Source organism: Aquila chrysaetos, chromosome 5, assembly GCF_900496995.4.
Source record: "Aquila chrysaetos chrysaetos chromosome 5, bAquChr1.4, whole genome shotgun sequence".
Classification (NCBI taxonomy): domain Eukaryota; kingdom Metazoa; phylum Chordata; class Aves; order Accipitriformes; family Accipitridae; genus Aquila; species Aquila chrysaetos.
In genome coordinates this window covers 11,508,150-11,530,119 of record NC_044008.1, presented here as the reverse complement: position 1 = coordinate 11,530,119, position 21,970 = coordinate 11,508,150, and the positions used below count along the sequence as shown (strand labels likewise).

At 37.3% G+C, this 21,970-nt stretch overlaps 1 protein-coding gene across 3 annotated transcripts in view; it reads right to left on the bottom strand.

The window, feature by feature from the left end:
- HGF (hepatocyte growth factor) overlaps positions 1-21,970 on the bottom strand; it is a 60,444-nt gene that overhangs the window by 19,075 nt on the left and 19,399 nt on the right. For 2 of the 3 annotated variants that reach the window (XM_030015709.1, XM_030015711.2), the window contains exons 5-9: positions 18,938-19,080; positions 17,143-17,263; positions 12,176-12,294; positions 2,188-2,362; positions 35-162 (exon numbers count right to left, since the gene is read on the bottom strand). In XM_030015709.1, the coding sequence (XP_029871569.1) occupies positions 35-162; positions 2,188-2,362; positions 12,176-12,294; positions 17,143-17,263; positions 18,938-19,080 (686 nt within the window). The remainder of the gene's footprint in view (positions 1-34; positions 163-2,187; positions 2,363-12,175; positions 12,295-17,142; positions 17,264-18,937; positions 19,081-21,970) is intronic. The other variant, XM_030015710.2, reaches the window with a different exon arrangement.

Genomic DNA, 21,970 nt, shown 5'->3' with positions numbered 1-21,970 from the left:
CTTAAAATCAGGTTATCGCCCTTCCCTCTGTTACCTTGTTCATTTGATACATCGCACTTGGGAATCTGGGAGCAATAACCAATACGGATGTTTGGGTCAGTGGTAAAACACCAGGGTGATTCAGATCCATCTGGATTTCGGCAGTAGTTCTCCCTCAAATCCCTATAAAAATAAATATGTTAGGTCACAGCAGGGATAACCTAAAAGCACTGATGCATTCTATTGCTTTTTATTATGAATTAGCAATAATATATGCTCCTTAAGGTCTGTATGTTACTGATCAGTGTCAAGTGCAAGGAGATGAGGAGCCAATAAGAATACAGTGTCCAGAAAAATATAGTAATTGTAATAAGAATATGGTTATGGGAACTAATTTTCAGTGGACCTATGTTTTGACTGGATATAACATTTCATTTGAAGATTAACAATATTTTCAATATAGCTTATTTTTATTCAAGATTCTCCACCAAAATTTGCATGCAAGCTGACATTGGATACACCTGCAATCCATTACAAGTGCTTTTAAATATAAACAATACCAAAGTGTTTAAAATTCCCTGTACTTTGAATGGTTCTGCTGAGTTTAGAGAACAGAGTTCTGTAGACTGTCAGTGATTCATTTAAGAAACTCAATCTTGGAATATAAAAAAAAAAATGTATGTGAAATTCTATACAGCTGTTACCTTTAAAGTAAAAGTTAGTCACAAGGGAACATCTTTAAATGTCTCTCACAGCTTGCATGAAATAGTCAAACCTCTTGAATTAAAAAAAAGCCCAAAACACTTAATAAAAAATTTTATTTTCCCATCTCCTGACAGTTGTTGCCATGTTCTGTGCATCTCCATATTTCACTGTATTTTTCTGTCTGCAGCACCTACTGATAATAGACTATGGAAAGAATGGGCCTAATACTGTAATTCTTACTCATGTATGTTTTGAACAGTCATACGAGCAGTTCTGTTGCTTTTACTCAAGCTATTGGCCTAATAGCCACTACTCTCTCAAGCACCAGCTAATAAGCAGTCCTAATATTGTTAGCCCCTCTACACTGCTAGGAACAGTGTTAAAACTGCACAAGGGCCTGATGCTGCAGCAGTGTCACATAGGTGCAGCGCAAATTGGTTTAAGTGGTGGTTTGTCTGACAAAAACCTGTGGGATCAGGCTCAAGAACTATCTTCCAGGTAATTTCAAGGTGGTCCTGAGATTGACAGAGGAGGCTCAGGATCAGTCCTATTTTCCATTGCAACGATGATTGTTACATTTTCAGTAGATGTGTTCCAATACATTGTATTTGATCAATAAAGTGTACAATAGTAGTGAAGGGATTAAGACAACAAACCTAACTGTTTTGCTCAAACAAGCTATTGTTAGAGAGATAATCCAAACTCAGACTGGAATGTTTTCTTTACTTTGAAAGATCCACGCTATTAAATTCCAGCACAAGCCCAGACTGATATTCAGCCATCAGTAAAGACATTTAGTACAAACTGGGCTTTGGGTCCATGCTGGTCAGCTACGTTTCCTCTATGCTCAGTGAAAAAAGGACTGAAAGAGCATGATTAAGGTAACTGCTTAAACCAAGTAGGTTATTCACATCCTGGGAGTTTATGAAGTGAACAAAAAGGTTAGATGACAAGTGGTCCTTCAGGTAAAAGCAGTCCTATTCATGCAAGTACATTTAGTAATGTGACAGAAAAAGGATTAGAGAGATGGAAAATAAAAGAAGTGTTGTCAAATATTATAAATGTCAAGTATTACCAAGGAGATTACACTTAGGTAACATTTAGGACATATTAATTTAAAGTCAGAAACCACACTGTGAACAAGTACTTACCTCCATGAAAGAAAAGCAATAGTAATGTACCAGCACTATTGGGATTCAGGTCCCAGTCTGGAAAACATCCACACACTTCACAATCAATTAAATTGGGGAATACACGCTTGAAGAAAAAGTTCATTAAAAACCCTACAGTTTCACACAAGTTCATCTAGAACTGATATTTGGAGATCTGAAGAACCGATTTTCCCATGTTCAAATGGTTTTCAGCATCAGCAAGTAGAGTGAATGCATCAGATCACAGAGCAGGGACAGGGATCCTATGGTGTACTTTGGTGGCATGAATTTCTAAACATTTGAAAACTAAGCTCTTTTCCCACTGCAGTAATACCCATGTGTCTCTACTCACTTGCACTTGAAGTTCTCAGGAGTGATGTTGTGCTGGTGAGGAAACTGGGAGTCCCACCGCTGGCACTGGATTCCACTCCATATGGTGTTGACCGTGCCACGGTAACCCTCACCCTGTCCCTGAATGCATGTTGATGTCTCAGCCACTGCCTCCGTGTTGTTCATGACGTTTTCATCTGCAGACCCAGAGAAGAAGTGCTGTTTCATTTTCTTAAGACTGAGCCTGCTTCAGGATGTCAGGTTTGAACTCCGTATTGCAGTTCAAATCATTGTAATTGGAGTTCTTTGGTGAAACTGCCAATCTGATGTCTTTTACAGAATAATTTTCTCCTCTTCACATTCACAACATCCATGAAATCAAAATAGGTGTTAGACCTTATGCTAGTTTATCCACTTGCAGGCAAAGATTCTGCAACACTTAAGAGCTTTTGTTTAGTGAGACACCTGGCCTATGCTATATCATTGAAGGTCAGGAGATATTCTTGGTTACTCTTTCCAGTTCAGCAAATATTTTCTCATTTGCTTAACTTTGCAAAACTGAGTGACCACCCATGTGCACACTGTTAAACATGTTAATATATGTTTGCAGGATTAAAACCCAATTGGTTTTCTCCAAAGAATTCCCAGAATATCAAGTCACAGGAAAAAAGATGCAGATAGAGGGAAAAAAAAAAGATAAATCCTATTATAAAGTAATGTGCTAAATCCTCCTTGAAGTTTCTTTTTTTTATGCCTCATATAGTTAGAGGGGAAAAAAAAAAGCCCAGCTTTTGGAAATCAAAGATCACTATTCTCTACAGAGAGACAAATGTTTTAAAGACTAACAAATTCATCAGACTCAAGATCTTTTACAGATGTTGATATACCCTGCATTCACCCTGGTGTGGGCTGTCTTGAACTAAATTCAGAAAAACAGTGGTTTTTGAAATGACTCATTCACATAGCTTGAAAGTCTCTTTTTATTTCTTATGCAATTTTCATAATTGCAAATTAATGGCACAGATATTGCATCAGATATATACAAAGTAGTACAAAACTAAATACATTACAGTAAGAGCAGCAATTCTACAATGTCCCAAAAAACTCCCAACATAATATTTTTGTAAGTAACTGCCCATCTGTTGGTAATTGCTATTGTTCACAAGACTAATTTTATTAATTACCCTAAAAGGATTAGTTGCCAGCAATAAGTATATAAGTTAATAAAGTTTTAAAATTAGTTTTCTTGTCCAGTGATTAGAACAATATTAGTGTGTTACTCATAATAGTTCATTCCTGGTAACCTGAGCCAGTTCTATGGACTTGCAGAGAATATGGATCTTAAGGAAACCAAATGTCATAACAGATGGGTTTGGCTGATTTGCTGTCTAATCTTCTATGTTAAAGTTCACTTCCCTGTCAGATGATAACATCAAGTTGTGCAGTTGAATTATACATTTCTCCATGCTGGAGAAAATTTCCCTTTTTCTCTTCATCTGGTTGATGTATTTACATCAGTGTTTCACAGTCAAATTAATTCCCTGTCCTTCCTTCCTAAGGCACTTTGTGTGCAAAGGTTGTCCTGTTTCAATGGGATTGTGAGTTCCAAGCTTGTTCCAAAGCCAAAAGGACATGGCACTGAAAGTATCACAAGCAGGCTTCTGCAGGCTGACAAATGCACCCTTTCTAGTGGATTCATAAAACAGGCTTGCAGCTAGTAACTATATTTTTAATCATTATTACTCACTTTTTAAATAATTGGACAACAAAAAAAGAGATTCATACATCTAATAGAAATACATAGCTGCATATTTCAGTTTTCCATCATAGCTAACACATGAAAACAAATTGGAATTATATACTAAAATAGCTCCTAAGCTGATTAGACTAAACATTGCTGTGCCACATTCAAATATATATTAGTCTTTTCAAAAAATATATGCAAATCTTTTATTAAAAATGAAAGCGATGTGGTGTATAATTAGGAAAAAATATAGTTACCTCAGTATACATATGGCATCCTGGCTGCATAATATTTCCTAAGTAAATTAATAAATTACAACTATATAACTAGCAAAAAGTCTTCTTAAATAATACTAATAATGCATAAAATTTCAGCCTAATACAAGCTATTACAAAGACCTTATTTATACACAAAAGTTACTATTTCAACTGTAATGAACTGTATACTACATCTACTCTGTACTCATACTAGGGAAAAAGTGATTAGGTTGGCACTTATGTATAATTGTGTGTGTGTGTGTGTGTGTGTGTTAAAATCATGTGCCTGAAATGAAATAAATAATGGATCAATTGATTTAAGCAAGTCCATAGAGTCATTTTGTAGACCATTCTTTCTTATACATCTACAGATACACAGCTCATCGCTAAACCTTATACTATGTGTCTGGACAGTGAGTTCTATCTGTAGATCAGATTTTACAACAATTTGTCCATGTCAAATTATCCTATTTAAAGGAACTAGACAAAGTTAACTTTCACATTGTCATGAACACTTGCACAGCCAAGCCACTACTGGAAAGACTTACAGTATAATGGCTAACAGAGAAATTATTTCAAAATCTGCAATGTGTGATGGATTATCTGCTTCTACTACTTTGTGGCAGCTCTCAGTAAGAATTCTAGTGATGAAGAGGATCACTAAAATATTTTTATTTGGATTAATAAAGCAATTCTATCATTCCAAAAGGTCCACAAAACCCTCCCCAAACTCTTGCTATACCACCTGCATTTCCTACTAATACCTAATTTTCAAACATGAAAATTGAGACTCCAAAATGTTTCTGACATTTAATTCCGAAATTCTGAGGGCTTGTGCCCTCAGAAACAACCTCTCTCCTTTTCTGGCTCTTGAGTTCTTGAGCCTCACAGAAAGCTCAAAAAATATCAAAAAAGGCTCAAGAAATCCTTCATTCAGCTGGTGATTTCCACAAACAGGCATGATGGGAACAGCTTCCCTGTTCGTGGTAATGAAAGGTTGCCTGGATGCACAGAGGGACGTGCAAAAGCTTGAGGAGCAGTGCCTGCCTCACCAGGCATTACAGAGGTGCTCTGTAGACTATAAGGCAGTTGCCAAACTTTAAGAACAGTCCAGGTTGTCCAAGCCTACAACTTAGTCATCTCCGTTCAGTACTGGTCTTGGTCTTGAGGCTAATTACTCTTGTTACCCACATAACCAGTTATCTAAGGCTTAATAACTCCAAGTATGAACGTCAGATGTGCAAAGCATTGGTGAAAAAGTCCTGAGACCACACTCGTCAGTTCTCTTACAAGGTGGAAACAAGATCAAGCTAAAAATCACTAAGGCTGAATCCCCATTCTTACCCTAGCAATTCCTGTAAAATATAAATTAAGACCTGCAACTCCAAGGGCTTCTTCCAGTGAGAAAGACATTATGAATTAAGTTAGAAGATGAATTTAAATTTAATAAGCAATCCTTACTATGCAGGCAGGTACTTTAATTTCCTATTAGAAGTACTCTGTTGTTGTTGTTCCAGTTCAGCTTTTATAGCTCTGAACTGAGATAAAAAGTACTGCTAAAGGAAGATCACACAAAATATCATCTTATGCAAGACTACTATTTATGATTTGTTAATTAAATGTCACTTCTTATTCCTGTATGAAACTTCATTGTGAACAGAAGAATTTGGTAATTGTCTAGCAGCATTTTTCTACTTTTGAACTTTGTTGTAATTTTTCTTTGTATTCTGGATGACTCAAATTAACCATGCAATTCAGACAGCTACTTGAGGATTTCCTGTTAGTAGTATTTCCATCTTCACCTATTCACTCTGAAGTCCCCAGCCAAAATGCAACAATGCAAAGGTTTCCTTTTTTCCATAAAACCCTCCATATTTTGATACCTCAAAATACATAACTTCATTAATAAGGGCCAGCTCATGCATTCATAGATGCTTAAGTAAAGAGATGAAACCTTATCCAGAGTTTCATGTGTAAAGCCACAGATAGTCGTCTTAGTTCTGGTTCTCACAGTAATGCCAGCATGAGGGAATCAGCAGGGGCCTTGAGTCATTCTACAGCTGAAGTAACCAGTTAGAGTACTATTTCTGTCTTTAATCCCAATGACCCAGAAGAAAATCCTGCACAAATTTTAGGTCAATGGTGAAACTCCTACTGACTTAAAAGAAGGTAGGAATTTTGTTGGAGTATTCATGTTTTTTCATGGTAATACTATCTATGTATTTTTGGAAAAAGACATAGTTCGAAAAGAAGCAGAGTCCTAAATTACTTCATCAGGAAAATTCCTACTTTTGCTTATATTGTTGCAATGTCTTTCCTAGTGTGCCAGTCAACAAAAGGAAAATGTGCCCTGATTTGTAACAAAAGATTTTTGAAAGTAGATTTTAAAAAAAAGTAAATTTTAAAAGACAAGAGGTACCTAATCCAGTAACAAAAGTGTTCTAAACACAGCAAAGTCCTCATTAAACACGATCCACACAATTCTGCAAATGTCAGTAAGAAACTTGAGTGACATTATGGTGAGAAGCTGTTCATGCTCAGTTACACTGCCTCCAGGCATCCCTACCTCAAGCAATATGATCTATAGCTCTGGGCAGTATGATAGCGGCAGTTCTTTTCTTTTGACATGTTCCCTTCAAGGTACTATCTCACAGTACATGAAACATGGAAAAAAAACCCAACACTGATTTCTAGTGTTTTGGGTTTTTTTCAGTAAAAACATATGAGAAAGTGAAGAAATAAATTAGTCTTAAGCTTAAGAATCACAGTACTGAAGAACTCATTGTCACCTAAAACCTGCACACCTACAGTTCATTTGTCCTTGAGCAGAGAGAGATCTTTCCAGGTTGTTCCAGTATCTACAATTAGGCTTTAAACCCAAACAATTTTTAGTTTAAATCCATTTTAAAAAAAAATCTGGATTTCTGCAGGTTTAGAGCTCTTAAATCTCACTTTCAAAACTGTCACAGAGATGATGAAAAGCATCTGAGAAGGATCCTTGTTGAGGAAATGTAGATTAAGTCGTTGCATTCACAATGAATGCTGGACCTCTGCTATGCCTCCACATGAAGCGAGCTGGAAGGTAACACTTTATCAACTACTACACATCAGTCTCTTCACTGCCTCCTTTCTATAAACATCTTTATTTACATAAATATTAAGCTTAAACTGAGTGGGACATTTATTTGTTTACATGCTGATTCAACAAGTAACTCTTTAATCAGAGCTTCACAGTCAAATGGGCAGTTGAAATCTCTGCTTCTAAAGAATGAGTAATCTAATATCGGTGATACTGTGCCTTCTCAAAAGTTGTAGGCATGCTGCAATGGTTCATTTTACACCTAGGTTCTCAATTTTGCTGTTTTATTACTTGCTCTTTCCCATCAAACCCAGACCCTTATTGAATTCTCTCAGGGCTTTTGGGGCTCCAGTCGCCTACTGCCTATGAGTACTGACAGCAAAGGCTAAATCCATGGTAAAATCAGCTGGGTTGGTTGGAAATCAGGTAGACGGCAACCAAACACTGTCCTTACCATAATAATTCCATATAGCTCTGCGGCTCTTGAATGACTGACATATGTATCTTCATTTCTGGGCCTCAGAACCTCTCTCGTAGCCCTATAGCTCATCCACAGAAGCGCAGCCATCCTTTTTTTTTTTTTTTTTAAAGCAGTATTAGCTCCCCACTCCTGTCTTCCCTGTAGTCCATGTCCTCATTCATGCCAAAGTAACAGTCATTTTCTTTTTTCATATTTGCTGTCACTGCTTCCATTTCTTCATTTCATCCTACACTTCTTTATTGCTGTTATAGTTGTCCTTTTATCCTCTCTTCTAACTAAAAATTGTCTCAAGCCAAAACCACAGACACATATGTGAGCAACTTCAAACCAATCCTGGGGTCCCTGAAGTCTTAATCCAGATCCAATTTTTGCAGCTTGAGCCATCTCTAATCCCTAATTGCTCCTGTCATCTCTTTCTCACAGCCCTGGCTGTAAGCCACAATGTTTTATGCTGCCTTCTGTGCTTGGAAATAAAGTTACAATGCCTTCCTGTCTCTTCAGTCTTAAAAACATATTTATTTTCTGAATGCTTCCTTCCACTGACTTTTTTGCCGAAAATTTTGTATATGAGCTGTTGTCAGCATTTTGGCTATAGAGCATACTAGTACTCATGACATGTAGCAAAAGCCACAAGCAGCATGCTGCCTTGTGGTCACTCCCCCAAAGAGAGGACACCTACGTTTTTGTATATGGTCCAAGGACTTGGATTTGCAAAGCGTTTTTTCTAATTAGTATTTCTTGTAAAATATATAAACCGTCCTCAGCATAGGAATTAAAAACCTGTGTGAGAATCCAAACCACAAAGCTATAAAGACATATAACTCATGATGTTCTCTGTTTAGTGTACTGAGATTGCACACAGCCACAGCTTCAGAAAATAGCGCAGCCACTGAAACCCAGAATGACTTAGTGTTTTGGGCTCCCTGCTAGGAGGTGGGAAAACAGCTTTTCTATGTGCCTCAAGAAAGAGTGAGAACTGAAAACAGGGCTTTAATATTTTGTGTTGGTATGCTGGTCACCGAGCTGGTGATATAACAGTAATATCAGCAATAAATTCCCTTACTAGGTTATAAAGGAAAGCACTGAGCAGCACCACATCTTATGTAGAGGACAATGCCATACGCCTGTGTTAAATACCCTTGAAAACGTCTGCCAGATTAAACACTTTCAAGATCACTACTTCTGTATTCTTCCTCATATAGATTACTTCAGTAATTTCCAAAGATCTACAGTTTTCTGCAGTGAAAATACAGTTTTGCATGTGAAATTTCCACTGATCTTAATATACTAACTGAAGATGAAAGAAAGCATTTCTAGTTAATTCAGTCAGCTTTTGCCTATAAATGAGACAAAAGGCTTTCATCACAACATTAAAATCACTACATTACGGATTTTGTTTTGTTTTGGGTTTTTTTTAATTTCGTTTTAATGATTACCTTTTCTTCAGGACTCTAATTGTGACTTGGGTAGACAAAGGTGACATTACAGTAGTTTGCAGGAGATCTCCCACCCAAGTATTTTATAAAGCTTAAGCCAGACTGTAGATACTGAAAGTTGCATGGACTGTAAGCTTACGTGACCAACGAAGCCAGATGTGAATCCTCAGAACACTGACACATCAGCTCAGGAAATGCCAAAGGATAAAGGTTTATAAAAGTTGCATTTGTGAAACAGTCAGCTGTAACTTAGGAATATATTTTTTTCATAATAAAAACAGTTCTACCAGGTGAAAAGAACAAATCTAGTATGCTACATATTATTCATATATTATTTAATAATTAAAGAAATGTAGGAAGCACAGTTTAGTTAAAAAAAAAAAATCAAAAACCAAACAAACCAAAAAACACAAACCAAAAATGCAAAACAACAACAAACCCTAATTTAATGAATTAACTAAAAAATTGGAAAGATGATTTAGTTATAGAGCTAAGCAAGACTGTGTTCAGAATGGGGAAGGACTGAACTTTCCCTGTTATCAAAGATTATCAGTAACTCTAGATACAGTTACATGAATTAGTACTGTAGTTCACAGGCAGGACTTTCAACATGGGTGTGACTTAATGGGTGCCTGACACAAAACAAGCAGTAGTCCTTTTAAGTTTCTTCTCTCTTTGGAGAACTTGATTACAGACATTGTCCCAAGTAGCAAATTAACCTCACTTTTTTTACAGTGGAATAATTTTGCTAATTTTAACTAGTTTATACTGGATTTACAACGACATATGATAGTGCAGAATAAGTTCAATTACTCTGCATCAGGAAGTACATTGAGAGTATTCTTACTCAACCTTTGGATTTCAAACAATTGACTAATTGGTAAGATGTGAGTGACACCCCAAGACGTTACACTGGCCTAAGCCAAGAACAAGCAAGGAGATAAAATTCCGAACTATTGGTGGTGGAAGCAGAAAACATGGCATAATTTGGTTTGGTAAGAATTCCAAGTGAAGACAGAGAATCACATGCTTCCCCCTTTAGGCAGCAACTGCTCACACATAAAGGTTCATGCCAGAGCCATTCCATCTTCTCTCTCCACACACCCCCTACCCCCACCCCCAGTATTTATATATATAATAACATTATAGGAAAAATACAGGATTACATTATGGAAACAGACTTTTCTTAAGATCCACCACTGTCTCTATTTTATCTGGATTTTAGATACCCCAGTAACGGTTTATCTTCATTTATATAACAACAACAACAACAACAAAATACAGACAACCCTGAAAATAAACAGTCATTAAAAATCACTCTTTTTATGCTTATTATTATTTTTCTTCCCCACCCCCCCCCCCCTTTTTGGATTCTTACATAAATCCAGTTTCAGGTAAGTCTTATTGTTCTTTTTAATAGAATCTATTCTCTTCTTCTATCCTCCTCCCAAGAGAGCCAAATGAATTTTACAATGACATAAGCCTACTGAAATGACACTTAGAGCTAGATGAAAAGCAGAGTGTCTGGTTTCGAGGATTTTTTGTTTTTAACACTTAATTTTGGTCAAAATTGAAGCAGGACAACAAAGGAAATTGTAGTTTCCAAAACTGCAGATCTAAGAGAAATGGACTTTCTCATGAGCTAACATGACATTGAGTTTCACTGAGCAGTTTTAGAAGCTTCCCTTTGCCCCTACTTCACGGAAAATCCAAAAATACTGGTTTTGGTTTTCTGCCTGTATCCCTGGGGGTTCTGCCACAGGGCTGGAGCACATGAAGTTGACAGGCTTCTACAGTATGGATTCAGTTAAAGTCATGCCTCATTTCAGAAATTGCCTTTATTCCCAAGATATTATAAAGTATTTTGAGTAAAGAGAATAAAAAAAAATCTGCCTAGGTATTACAAGACTGCCTTTAAGATCATGTTTGTACATTGATTATTTCACATGTTGCCAGTTCACTAAGGGCAAAAAATTGGACCCCAAATCTGGCAATGAGAAGAATGGGAGATAAGAGAGGAGACTATCACCTGTAGGTCCCACAAGCTGTGAATGAGGCAAGGAATTTCAGGGATGTAAATATTGGTTTCCTGATTAAAGCATGTCCCAGCAAAACTTAATTCTACTATCTGCCTCAGCCCCAATATTACCATGAAAGTCTAGAAAAATTACTTTACCCAAGTTTTCAAGGGATGTCCAATAATTTTACCTTCTCATTGTCTCCATACTGCTCATTTAAGATATCTAATGATTAGTAGAACAGAGCTGTCAGGGCTACCACAAAAGTTAGGAGGATCTGGGCTTTGAAGATAGAACACACCACAGAATGCTCTAAAAATTCTGAACTAGAGCATCTCAAAGTGGGCATCCAATACTTCTATACCTTAATGTTACTTTGATTCAATTCCCTGTCTGTAAAGTGAGAATAACAAAAGCGACCATCTTGTAGTTGACGGATGAAAAGAAATTAATTGCCCGTGGAGTGCTTTGATACTGGAGTGCTGAATATTACAGAGAAACTCATGAGGAAATTAATAATTCTGTCTTCAGCACAAGGCTAAATAGTGTGCAGGAACTGAGGCCTAGAACTGCACAACGCACAAGAGGAAAACAAAGCAATGAATGGTTGTTGACAGAGAGAGCACTGAGTAGGGAAGGTGTGCATGCACCTGCTCCCAAACTGTAATGCAGATGCCCGGCATGGCCAAACTAATACTGTACATGAGTTCTTCATGATGATGTTGCCTCACTTTTTTAGTTCTTGATTTTCCTACCTTTTAATGCAATTTTCTGTACATAAGATATACACATATTCCAGTGCTAAGTAACATGCAACTCTTTTATTTCCTGTCCAGATTATATACAATGTCTTTATAGGAGATCCTCTCTGAAAGCCATGTTTTAGAAGTCAGTGAAGTGCAATGAATGAACTAGCTGTGGTCCTATATTGCTTGAGCTATCTGTGTCCAGATTTTGGAAAGGAAAAGGAAGCAATAAATTTTGCTTGAACTCACCACACGTTTTAATTGCACAGAACTCCCAGGGGGTGTTAGGGTCAAGAGTGTAGCACCATGGTCTCAGCTTGCCATCAGGATTGCGGCAATAATTATCATCAAAGCCCTTGTCAGGATATCTGCAAACCACAACGAGAAACGTGTCAGGGAAGTCTTCCTGGCAACACTGCACAGGCTCGTACAAGGTACTTAAAGGACAGTCTTTGGCAAACAAGAACCAGTTACCATTAACCTTGGGTCTGATCCTGTGAGATGGATGCAGATACTCTTTTAACACTATTAGAAAGTTAATAACATAAAATCTCTTTCCAAATATGCAGCAGAATCAGACCTCCACTGAGGGGCTTCCCTGCTGTGCTAACGCACAGGATACCGGATGGGCTAACTCCGCTAATTGCTAAACTCTTGCTCTTGTGTCTGTCAACTGATGACCAGACTCTAAAGCCACTCATTTTTTTAAAACAGCCCAATTAAGTGTGGATTATACAAACACTGCCTGGCATGCTGGACTCATTAAGAAAACAGGTTCTTCAGTGCAACAGCCCTGGGTTCAAACTGGAAGCTATTTTGAATAGCTATGTTACTAATGATAGCTCCATTTTTGTAATAGAGCTCATTCTAGGTCATGCCCTCATTTCAAGCATTGGGGGAAAAAAGGAGAAAAATAAGGAATTAACTTCCGTCTGACTTTATCTCATTAAGATTTGAAACTATTGTGCTATTTAATTGTTTCCACGTTCCTACTGCCATCTTTGAACAATCAGGCAGATATTCAAGATAAGGAGGCTCTTTTTGCATAAATGTGCTATATTAACATCTATAAACTTAAAGAGAAGGAGATAAATGCATACTTTTTTTTTCTCCAGTGAATACAAATTATCTTAGTTTTCCACTTTTATTGAAAAATATTTGTAAAGGAAACAAAAAGTAGATTTGCCCCTGAGGGAAACATGAAAAATATGTAAGAGAACAATAAAGTTAACTACCTGGGAACCTGAACCCGTTTACAACTGCAAGCAGATGTGTTTCACACAAGCAGAGGACAATATGATTTACAAGACTGTGCTTTTTCTAGGATGCTTTTTCTGTCAAACAATCATCCTAATTTTGACTTATGCATTTGCAACTTGATCTCCCATTCCTTGGGAAAAATCAGGTTCCTTCATCTATACAAGGGACAGGGACAGCTTATAACTAGAATAATAAAAAAACCCAAACAACCAAAAAAAAACCCAACCCAAAACCAAACAAACAACAAAAAAAACCCCACCACCACCACCACCAAACCAAGCAAAAAAAGAACCCCAACAGTAAAGAAGAACACCAAGAAGAAACCTCACAAAACTGAGAATTCAAGGGCAGTCAAGAATGTGGTAGTTTCAGATCTAGTAGCAATACCCTGTTTTCTGCTAGGTAGAAGACTAACTGTAAAGAAACAAATTGTGTCGAAGGATTTCACAAGAAAACAGTTAATGGGCTGATAGTATAGTAGAAAACAAGAAGGCTTTGGCCACCCAGTAGGTGCAGTGATGAGCTTTGATGTTGGCAGCACATGCTCCATGTCATATAGCAATGGGGGGATCCATGGCAGTACCCAGGAACCAAGGTGAGGCCAGGAATGGCAAGGTATCTACCATCATAGCTCCCAAAAAACATTCAAAACAACTGGGGGTGTAAAGAATCCACTCTCTAGAAGGCAAGTGTCTCTCATAGCACTGAATGCTCTGTCCTTCCTAATATTATATGACATGTTCCCACAGTATGTCAACAAATGTGCTATTTACTAACTAAAACTTAAGCAGAGGTGTAACAGTTCTTCCAGAATCAAGCTTTGAGTGTCTTTGTGGGATGGATATTCACAAACTGTATCTTTCCACCTACTATATCTATGTGCCCTTTTCTAGAGCAACAACAGCTTTCCCAGTCACTGATTCTTCCCACAATATTCAGGCATGCTTCTGCTTTCCTTCACATCCAGCAAGCAACAGTTCCTCAGTTCCTATGGAAAAGGCCAACTAACACTTTTAAGACACAAATATTAGGGATAAGATAAACAACAGAACTTCAAACTGTTCCACACAATTCAACAGTGAGACTGTGGAGGATTCCCTGAGAACATATCTCTCTGCTCTGCACACTCCTCCTTCCCCAGTACACTCAGGCACAGACCTCTTGCTTAGACCTAGCAAAGAGCCTGAGGTTTCCAAGATCTTTCAGAACCCTACATATTTCTTTTTTTTTCCCCTTGAAACTGCAGTAGCTGTACTTTCCTGCTGAAACTGAAATGAAGCATTAAGATACACATCTGGTGTTAAAATCAAGACTTTTTCTCAGTTGCTAGGGGGGAAAAAGTGTTAGACAAAGATAACATTTATTCTCTTTAAAGAGACAGATGCTGATGTCTAGCTCTGCTGGAACTAAACTGAAACTTAGTGTCTAAAACTCTTCACCAATATTTCTTTTCCTCTTCTTTTTATGTTTAAAGACATGCAAGACTGGAAACTTGATTTTGTATAAAGTAAATTTTCATACAAGAGATATAAACCAGAGTATTTTAATAAAAGGATACCTGTAGTTATTCAACTCTTATACTACACTTCAACCCCACTTTCCTCCATGTGGTAAGTACCTATTTTCACAACATACTTGATTTTGAGCAGAAAATATGAGCAGAAGAGGATAAAACTGTTGCTTCTCTATGCTACTCTATGCCTGTCTAAGTCATTATCCTCAACAGTCTTCCTTCCATACTGAGGCATAATCCTGCCCATGAACAGTACACGAGAGAACTGGAGTTTCAGAATACAGTTCTGCCCCCACTAATAGCTAAAAATGGGTCATGCAGGAGCTGTTTGGGGGGATTCCTACTGCTAGCTTCAATCACATCTAAGTAAACAGGTATTATCAATTCTCTTCAGTAAGTGACCTCTGAAGGGAATAAGCGTGGAACAATTCACTGAGGTCACAAAAAAGGAAAAGTGAGATGTACTCACCCTGAACTGAAAGCATTGTCAATAGCAGGTAGACAGGAGCATTTGAAAAGATTACTAGTTTTACCTCTCTTTCTTCATCATTGCAACTGATGGATCCATAAATGAAAATAAGTTTAAATCTGTCCAGCTAGTCCTTCCTGGTTTCCAGGTTATTCACATTACCCCTAGATGATATACTATAAGCCTCTCTAGAGATTGCTGTATTTTAATGGATCATTTGTTCCAGACCTCTGCTTTTATTTTCAACTTAAATGACTATTAAAAAAAAACACCAAAGAAACCAAAGCCCACAACATTTTTAAAAGCTAGTATAATCAAAGTATAATTGTCACTACCTTTACTGACCATTCCGTGATGTTAATTAACATTAGTGTATTAGAAATGTACTAGACCCCAGTTACTCTTCTGAAAGCCCATACAGATGAGTTCAACCCAGATGGGTTGCTTTTTGATAAAAAAAGCATTTTTATTACAGTCTGAAAACTCTCAAGAAGACATTTTCTAAATGAAATCTTACAAGGAGGAAGGCGATCATTCATGAGATTGCAGTTAGTCTGAAAAGTCATTTTGCAAACAATCCAAAATTAACAGAAAAAAGAAATTTCCTCCTGACAGTAAAAGTATTATTGTTTGTACCCAGAAGTTCTATAAATGTTTCACTCCCAAGGAACAAAATTCTTTCTGTGACTTATTCTAGAATGCACAGCAAGTGCATGGCAAAACTCAGAAACAGATTATCTTCAGTCCCAGTCTGCTAATACAAAATATTTATTGTAGCAGGACTTTGGGATAGCCTGCTATTATTCATGAAGTAGGTCATCTGAGCCAAGAGGAAAAAGAGGTTATATCACATAAACTCCAAAACTGCAGATCCTTAATGTTCTGATAAATAATCAGGCTTTCTAAAATCTACTACCAGTACCCATATTTCTGAGTATAAAAATGATGCTTTATTTAGTTCAACACTTCAACATATATAAAGATATTTTCAGTGGAAGGTCTCAGTCATTCTGAGTTTGTTGATTATTGCAGTCTTCCTCTGGCAGTTTAAGTTTATTCAATCCACTTTATAAATGGAGTTAATCCAAAATCCAGAGTAAAACTAAATTGAAACTTTAGTCAAGTTTAAGAGAAACACAAAGGCCCTCCTGTGTGGCCTAAACCCCCACACAAAATCCTTCCAAAAGTGTGTATTATAGATGACCCTTTGCGGTTGGGTGAATTTTACCCTCTAGGACAAACCCTGATGGGGATGCACTTCGTCTTGTTATTTCTGACTCATCTTTTGGCATTATGTGTCTATGCCTAAATTAAAAAAAGAGAAAAGTCTAAAATATAAATCCATGTGCATAAAATGCTAAACAGAACGATGAACCCCTTTACCAGGCTGAAAAAAAAACTTGTAGCAGGCAAATATTTTTATCAAAGAAATTGGATACTTAAACCTGATTACAACAGAAGACCATCTACAGCTTTAAAGCTGGTCAATATTTCAAAAAAGGAGCCTACTCTGATTTGACAATGTTGCAAGCTTGTATTCACTAATTGTGTGAAGAACTCTAACAAAAATTTATGACTTTTAATCATTATTTACTTTGTGATTACTTTAAGGTATTTTAAGCTGACTGAAACTGCATCACAACGTATACAGAAATATTCAGAGGTTAATTTTTTACTGTCAATGAATCTAGGGAGGAAATTTTGAGCAATTAATGCAGTACATGTACATCACTGCACTTCACAGCCATGGGATGTAGCCACAACTGCACAAACTGGCCCCTAGTCCCCATCCTGCATCTCCATCGTGACAGGAGCCAGCCTGCACACACAATGGGCCAGAAGCCCAAGCAACTAAAACTGGTGAACTCATTAAATTTCAGTTCAGCTAATGTTGATTTTGCCCAACTGGTTCCAGAACGTGTGTAGTTTTCAGATTATAACCACATGGATTTGCTTGCGGGGAGGAGAGGTTACCTCTCTGGACGAAATTTGTGCTTGTGTGGTCTCTGAAGATCCCAACGCTGACACTCCTTGCCCGACTCGGTGTGATCCATTGGCCCTCTGTAACTCTCTCCATTGCAGGTCATGCATTCAACTAGGAAAAAAAATATGTACTAGTCATTTATTATGTTGATGTCTTATAGCACACACACGAAAAATTAAATTAAATCGTATCCCTGCTGTTATAAATTGAAACCAACCTAGAGAGGTATAAAAAAGTGGTATCTTTTAGTTCGGTTGGTATGGGAAATATCCTTTGGAATAGAACTGCATCTCTTTCTTGAATCTAATCCAGATGCTTAAATTTGGTATCACTTTATAGGACACTTATGGTTTTGAGGTAGGTAGGTGTGAGCTGCTAGAGGCATTCATGTCCCTGGCAGATTTTTAACCTTACTTATGGTTAGTAACAGAGAGAGACACACATCTAATGATGGAGCATTTTTCAGAGGTGATATTTTCTAATTAAGTAACATTCATAATCCTAAATCACTCTAAGTCATAGTATAATAACAGCCCAAGCTTAAGTCCAGAATAATGGCTGAATCGCAATTTCATGCAGTACAGTCTGTCTCTTTAAATTCTCAGCACATTCAGCTACATATGATACTGTTTCTTTTCGATACTAATTCTTTTTGGCAGCTTAAACTATGATACATTTTCAGCCCTGGTTTGGGAAAGTGGGGGGTGGATGGAGGGTGGACAAAAGCTACCAAAGGGATTTGAAATCACTGTTGAACAAAATATCCTTAATAATTTAGCATGAGAAGACTTAAAATATAAAATAAATTCACCATAATTAACTATAGACATATTTCTCAAGTGCCCCCTAATTAGAGTAATTGTAATGAAGGATCACTTAGTAAATATTAATTTATGCAATTACAGATCTCACTCTTCGGTTAAAACATCCGCTACCAAAGTCTTCATCCTGCAGTGAGCTCCAGGTCTTATCCCATTTGAAGCTCACTTAAATCGATCTTTAAATGTTAGCTTTTAATAGATTTTCAAGCTCCTTGTAAATCACTCTCTTCCTCCCTCCCTCCTTCTCCCTTTTCTTCCCCCACCACTGCATAGCTATTGCACATGACACATTAGCAGGAAAATTAAAGGCATCCAGTCTTGAGAATTTAAATGGGTTGATTGACTGGAACTGAATTGGCTGATTAGCAAGATATAAGAGCTTAGTTTGGAGGTTAACAGAACTTAAAAGTCAACAAATGAAATGGTGCACATGGAGTGTCTTTCAAATTCTGTAACTTGAAAGTTGAATGGGACTGGATTTATAAAAAGTTTTACTTATTTATAGTATTCATTTGAAAAACAAAATGCATGCTTAGATTGAGCTTTCATCCTGTAATTCAGTATCTATATTTTCATCAAAAAGAAGAAGAAAATTTGATTTTACCATGGAATGGCACTAGTTGATTTTATCACATAGTAATACTGAAATTGTTAATGGATTCATTATGGACTAGACAAGTGAAAAAAGGGTCACATTTGTGCAATCAGCAAAATTTCATTGTTCCAGCTCCTCCATGACCTGAAAAAAAGCTGCTGAGCCTGAAAGCTTGTTCTACAGTATAGGAACATAACAAGATCTCTTTCTGTAATAACTGCTTTTCTTGCTACGTGAGTTATTGTTGCTGAGAAATCACCTAGTCTTTCTCCAAAGTCCATGAGCAAGAGTCACTGAAACTATTGGAAGCGAAACTATTCTCTGTCAGCAGAGAAAAGGCAACTTTCCACATGAGCCGTGCTGGCTTACCTTGTGAACAGAGGGGGACGTTGCAGACTTCATGGCGCGTCTCTGGGCTGGTGGTGAAACACCATGGCCCTCCCTCTTCCCCTCGGGGGTTTCGACAGTAGTTTTCCCGCAGGTCTTTACCCCGATAGCTCGAAGGCAAAAAGCTAGTTTTAAAATGACAATCATTACAGTATAAGAGCATGCAAACTTTGGTGTTAATCATATTATTTTTTACAGACATTTAGAAACATTTCTGCTTCCTTCTCCCTCCACCCTGCTTAAACAAATGCACACACCCAAATATCTGTCCATACACAAATACACATCTTCAGTAAGGATTACTCAATCAATGGCCTAAATCTGGGACAATTTGTCTAGCGCGTAGCTTGCTCTAGCGAGTTTTACTCCCATCCCTCGGGCGTCCGGAGCCAACTATCTGCCGCAGAGCCAGAGGCAGCAGCACACTCCCTGCCAGCCCTCCCTGCGCCCTCCTTCAGGAGCTCCTAACTACTCACACAATGGTGGAGGGCCCTCGGACTAGGGGGAAAAATATATTGGTTGCACGGGGGAAAAATTCATTGGGTCCATAGTCATGGCAGACCCGCCTTTCCTTTGTGTGTTGTGCACATATAGCAGGCCCAGCTGGGCGTAGTGTGCACCTACTACATGAAGCCCACAAGCAGAGAAACCTCTTCCCATGCCTGGTCAGGCAGCAGCTAGAACTGAGCATCAGGAGCGTGCGAGCGTGACCGAACGGTGTGACACACCGCGCTGAGAGGCTTTCACTGCCTGAAACCATGGGCTGCTTTGCATTTCAGCATCAGAAATTTCCCCAGATCCCGCTTTAGCTGTCTTGCTTCATGTTCTGCCCAAGACCCACTGTTGTCACCTTAGGGTCTGCTGCTTATAGACCGACTCATCACTGCTATCGTACAAATTAGGTCATTTAACAGCAACCTAGCTGACTTAAACTGTGCTCTCTCTTTCATTATATTTTCTGCTTTTGCTGTAAGGGGCTATTAAATAACAATGCCCCTTAAGATTTTTCTCTTAGATTAGGGGTTCTCAGGCCAATGCTAAGCACTTTGTTTTTCTTTAGTGATTTTATAGAAATGTGAGCTAATACTATATTTTTTGCCTAGCACACATTTTTAGTATGAAAATGCTGCTTACGCTCAGTCCATCAAATATAAAGTCTCCAGGGTCAAGGTTTTGTGTTCTTAGCTGTCTGTAAAATTATGTGCTTACCTCTAGAGAAAACCCCATTTACACACTGACATATAGAGGTATAAGTAGGCATATATATATATATATATATGTATATATATTTATACATAAAGGTAATACTAGTTATTTTTCCCCACAAATAGGGAATAGCTAACCCCATAGTAAGGAGCCCACCCCAGAGCTGGTTCTGTTCAATGCCACTGCAAGAGCTCATGACCACACTCAGGCTGCACATTGCACACAAGCCCTGTGGCACTTCACTGCCAGTTTCATTGCAGTGATGCTTAAACAGCACCTAAATCTCTGTGGTTAAAAGACACATGAAATTCAAAGTTATGCTCAATTCCATGAAGATACTTTTTTTTGTTGTTGTTAATTGAAAGGTTGGGCAAAATACATAGGGGATCACACAAAACTTGTAATTCAACTTAATAAATTTTTTAATTTTTGAGCTTTCTAAGACTTGTTCCAGTTTTTTTTTTTCTTCAGTAAATTTGAATTCTGGTGGAAATATCACAAGTAAAGTGCACCTCTTATTCTGAAAATGCCTAACACTTTATTTTGTGTGTTTGGTTGGTTGGTTGGTTGGTTTTTTCTGGTTTTTATTGTTGTTGTTGTTTTGTTTTGGTGTGGGCTTTTTTAATCACCAAGGGAAATCAAACATATCTATATTCTAGAGGAAAAAAAAAAAGGAATAAAATTTCATCTAACTTGTTTTAGAAGACTGTAGACACTTGCAGCTTAGGAAACTAAACTAAGCAGTTGGGACAGTCTTTATACACATGCATTGATTTAATTTATATACAAAAGCAGAAAAGAAATGTATGGTTCCTGCTGTCCTTGGCAAATTCTAAGTTACAAATGAATAAATTAAAAATTAGAAAAAAGAGAGAGAGAGGGAAAGAGGAAGAAACAAAAAGAAAATTCTGACGTGACATTTAAATCATGTTTTATTCCTGTTAATGAAATCTTTGAACTAACTGAAGTGGAAAATACCTCTGTTAATAACATTGTGGTTCTAGTCAATGCAATGTGGAAGCATTACTTAAAAGCGCTTTTCTTATTTTTGGTGTTTGAAGAGAATAATTTTTATGTTATTACTGCTGCCTATAAAATTGTTGCTTCTGTTTCTCCACTGTAGTTTTGAAATATAAATCTCTCAAATTTTTTTAGTTAAAGTTAGCCCGGGACAAACTTTTCTGATGGGATGGTGCTACCTGTGTATGTGTTAATGTAGTATGTCAGTGCATATTATAATATTTTATTTAATTTTCCTGCTGGAAAATCTTTCCGCTCAGAAATTATGGACATTAGAAAACATAGGGAAAAGGCATTTCAAATTACATCAGATATGCTATCAGAACATTAAAAAAAAAAAGTCTAAAAGAATAGCATTAGAAACTCAAGATGGGTCAGAAATACAAATGGCTTCAACGGGTACTGAAGCAACATTCTTGAAGGAGGAAAAGATGAGATGCAGTAAAGACCCACCCAGAAATGGAAGATAGAGCCACTCCCAAAACTGTGTGCCGATTTAGTTCAACTGTATTAGGTAAGGAAAAAAAAGAAAAAAAACCCAAAAACTAAAGCCAGTAGGAGTAATGATAAAAACATATCCGACCACAGCAAAAGTCATGGAAACTAGCAAAAAACCTGTGAAGTACTGGTCTACTCTTTGACCATTTCTCTTTCAACCCTTTTTGCATTGGCTTTATCCATTTAGATAAAAAGCTCTTAAGAGAAAAAAATAAAAAATGATAGTCTTGTAATCTGTACTAGGATGGAGATGAAAATAATGGAACTCTGATTTCAGCTGGGAGTCTCCAG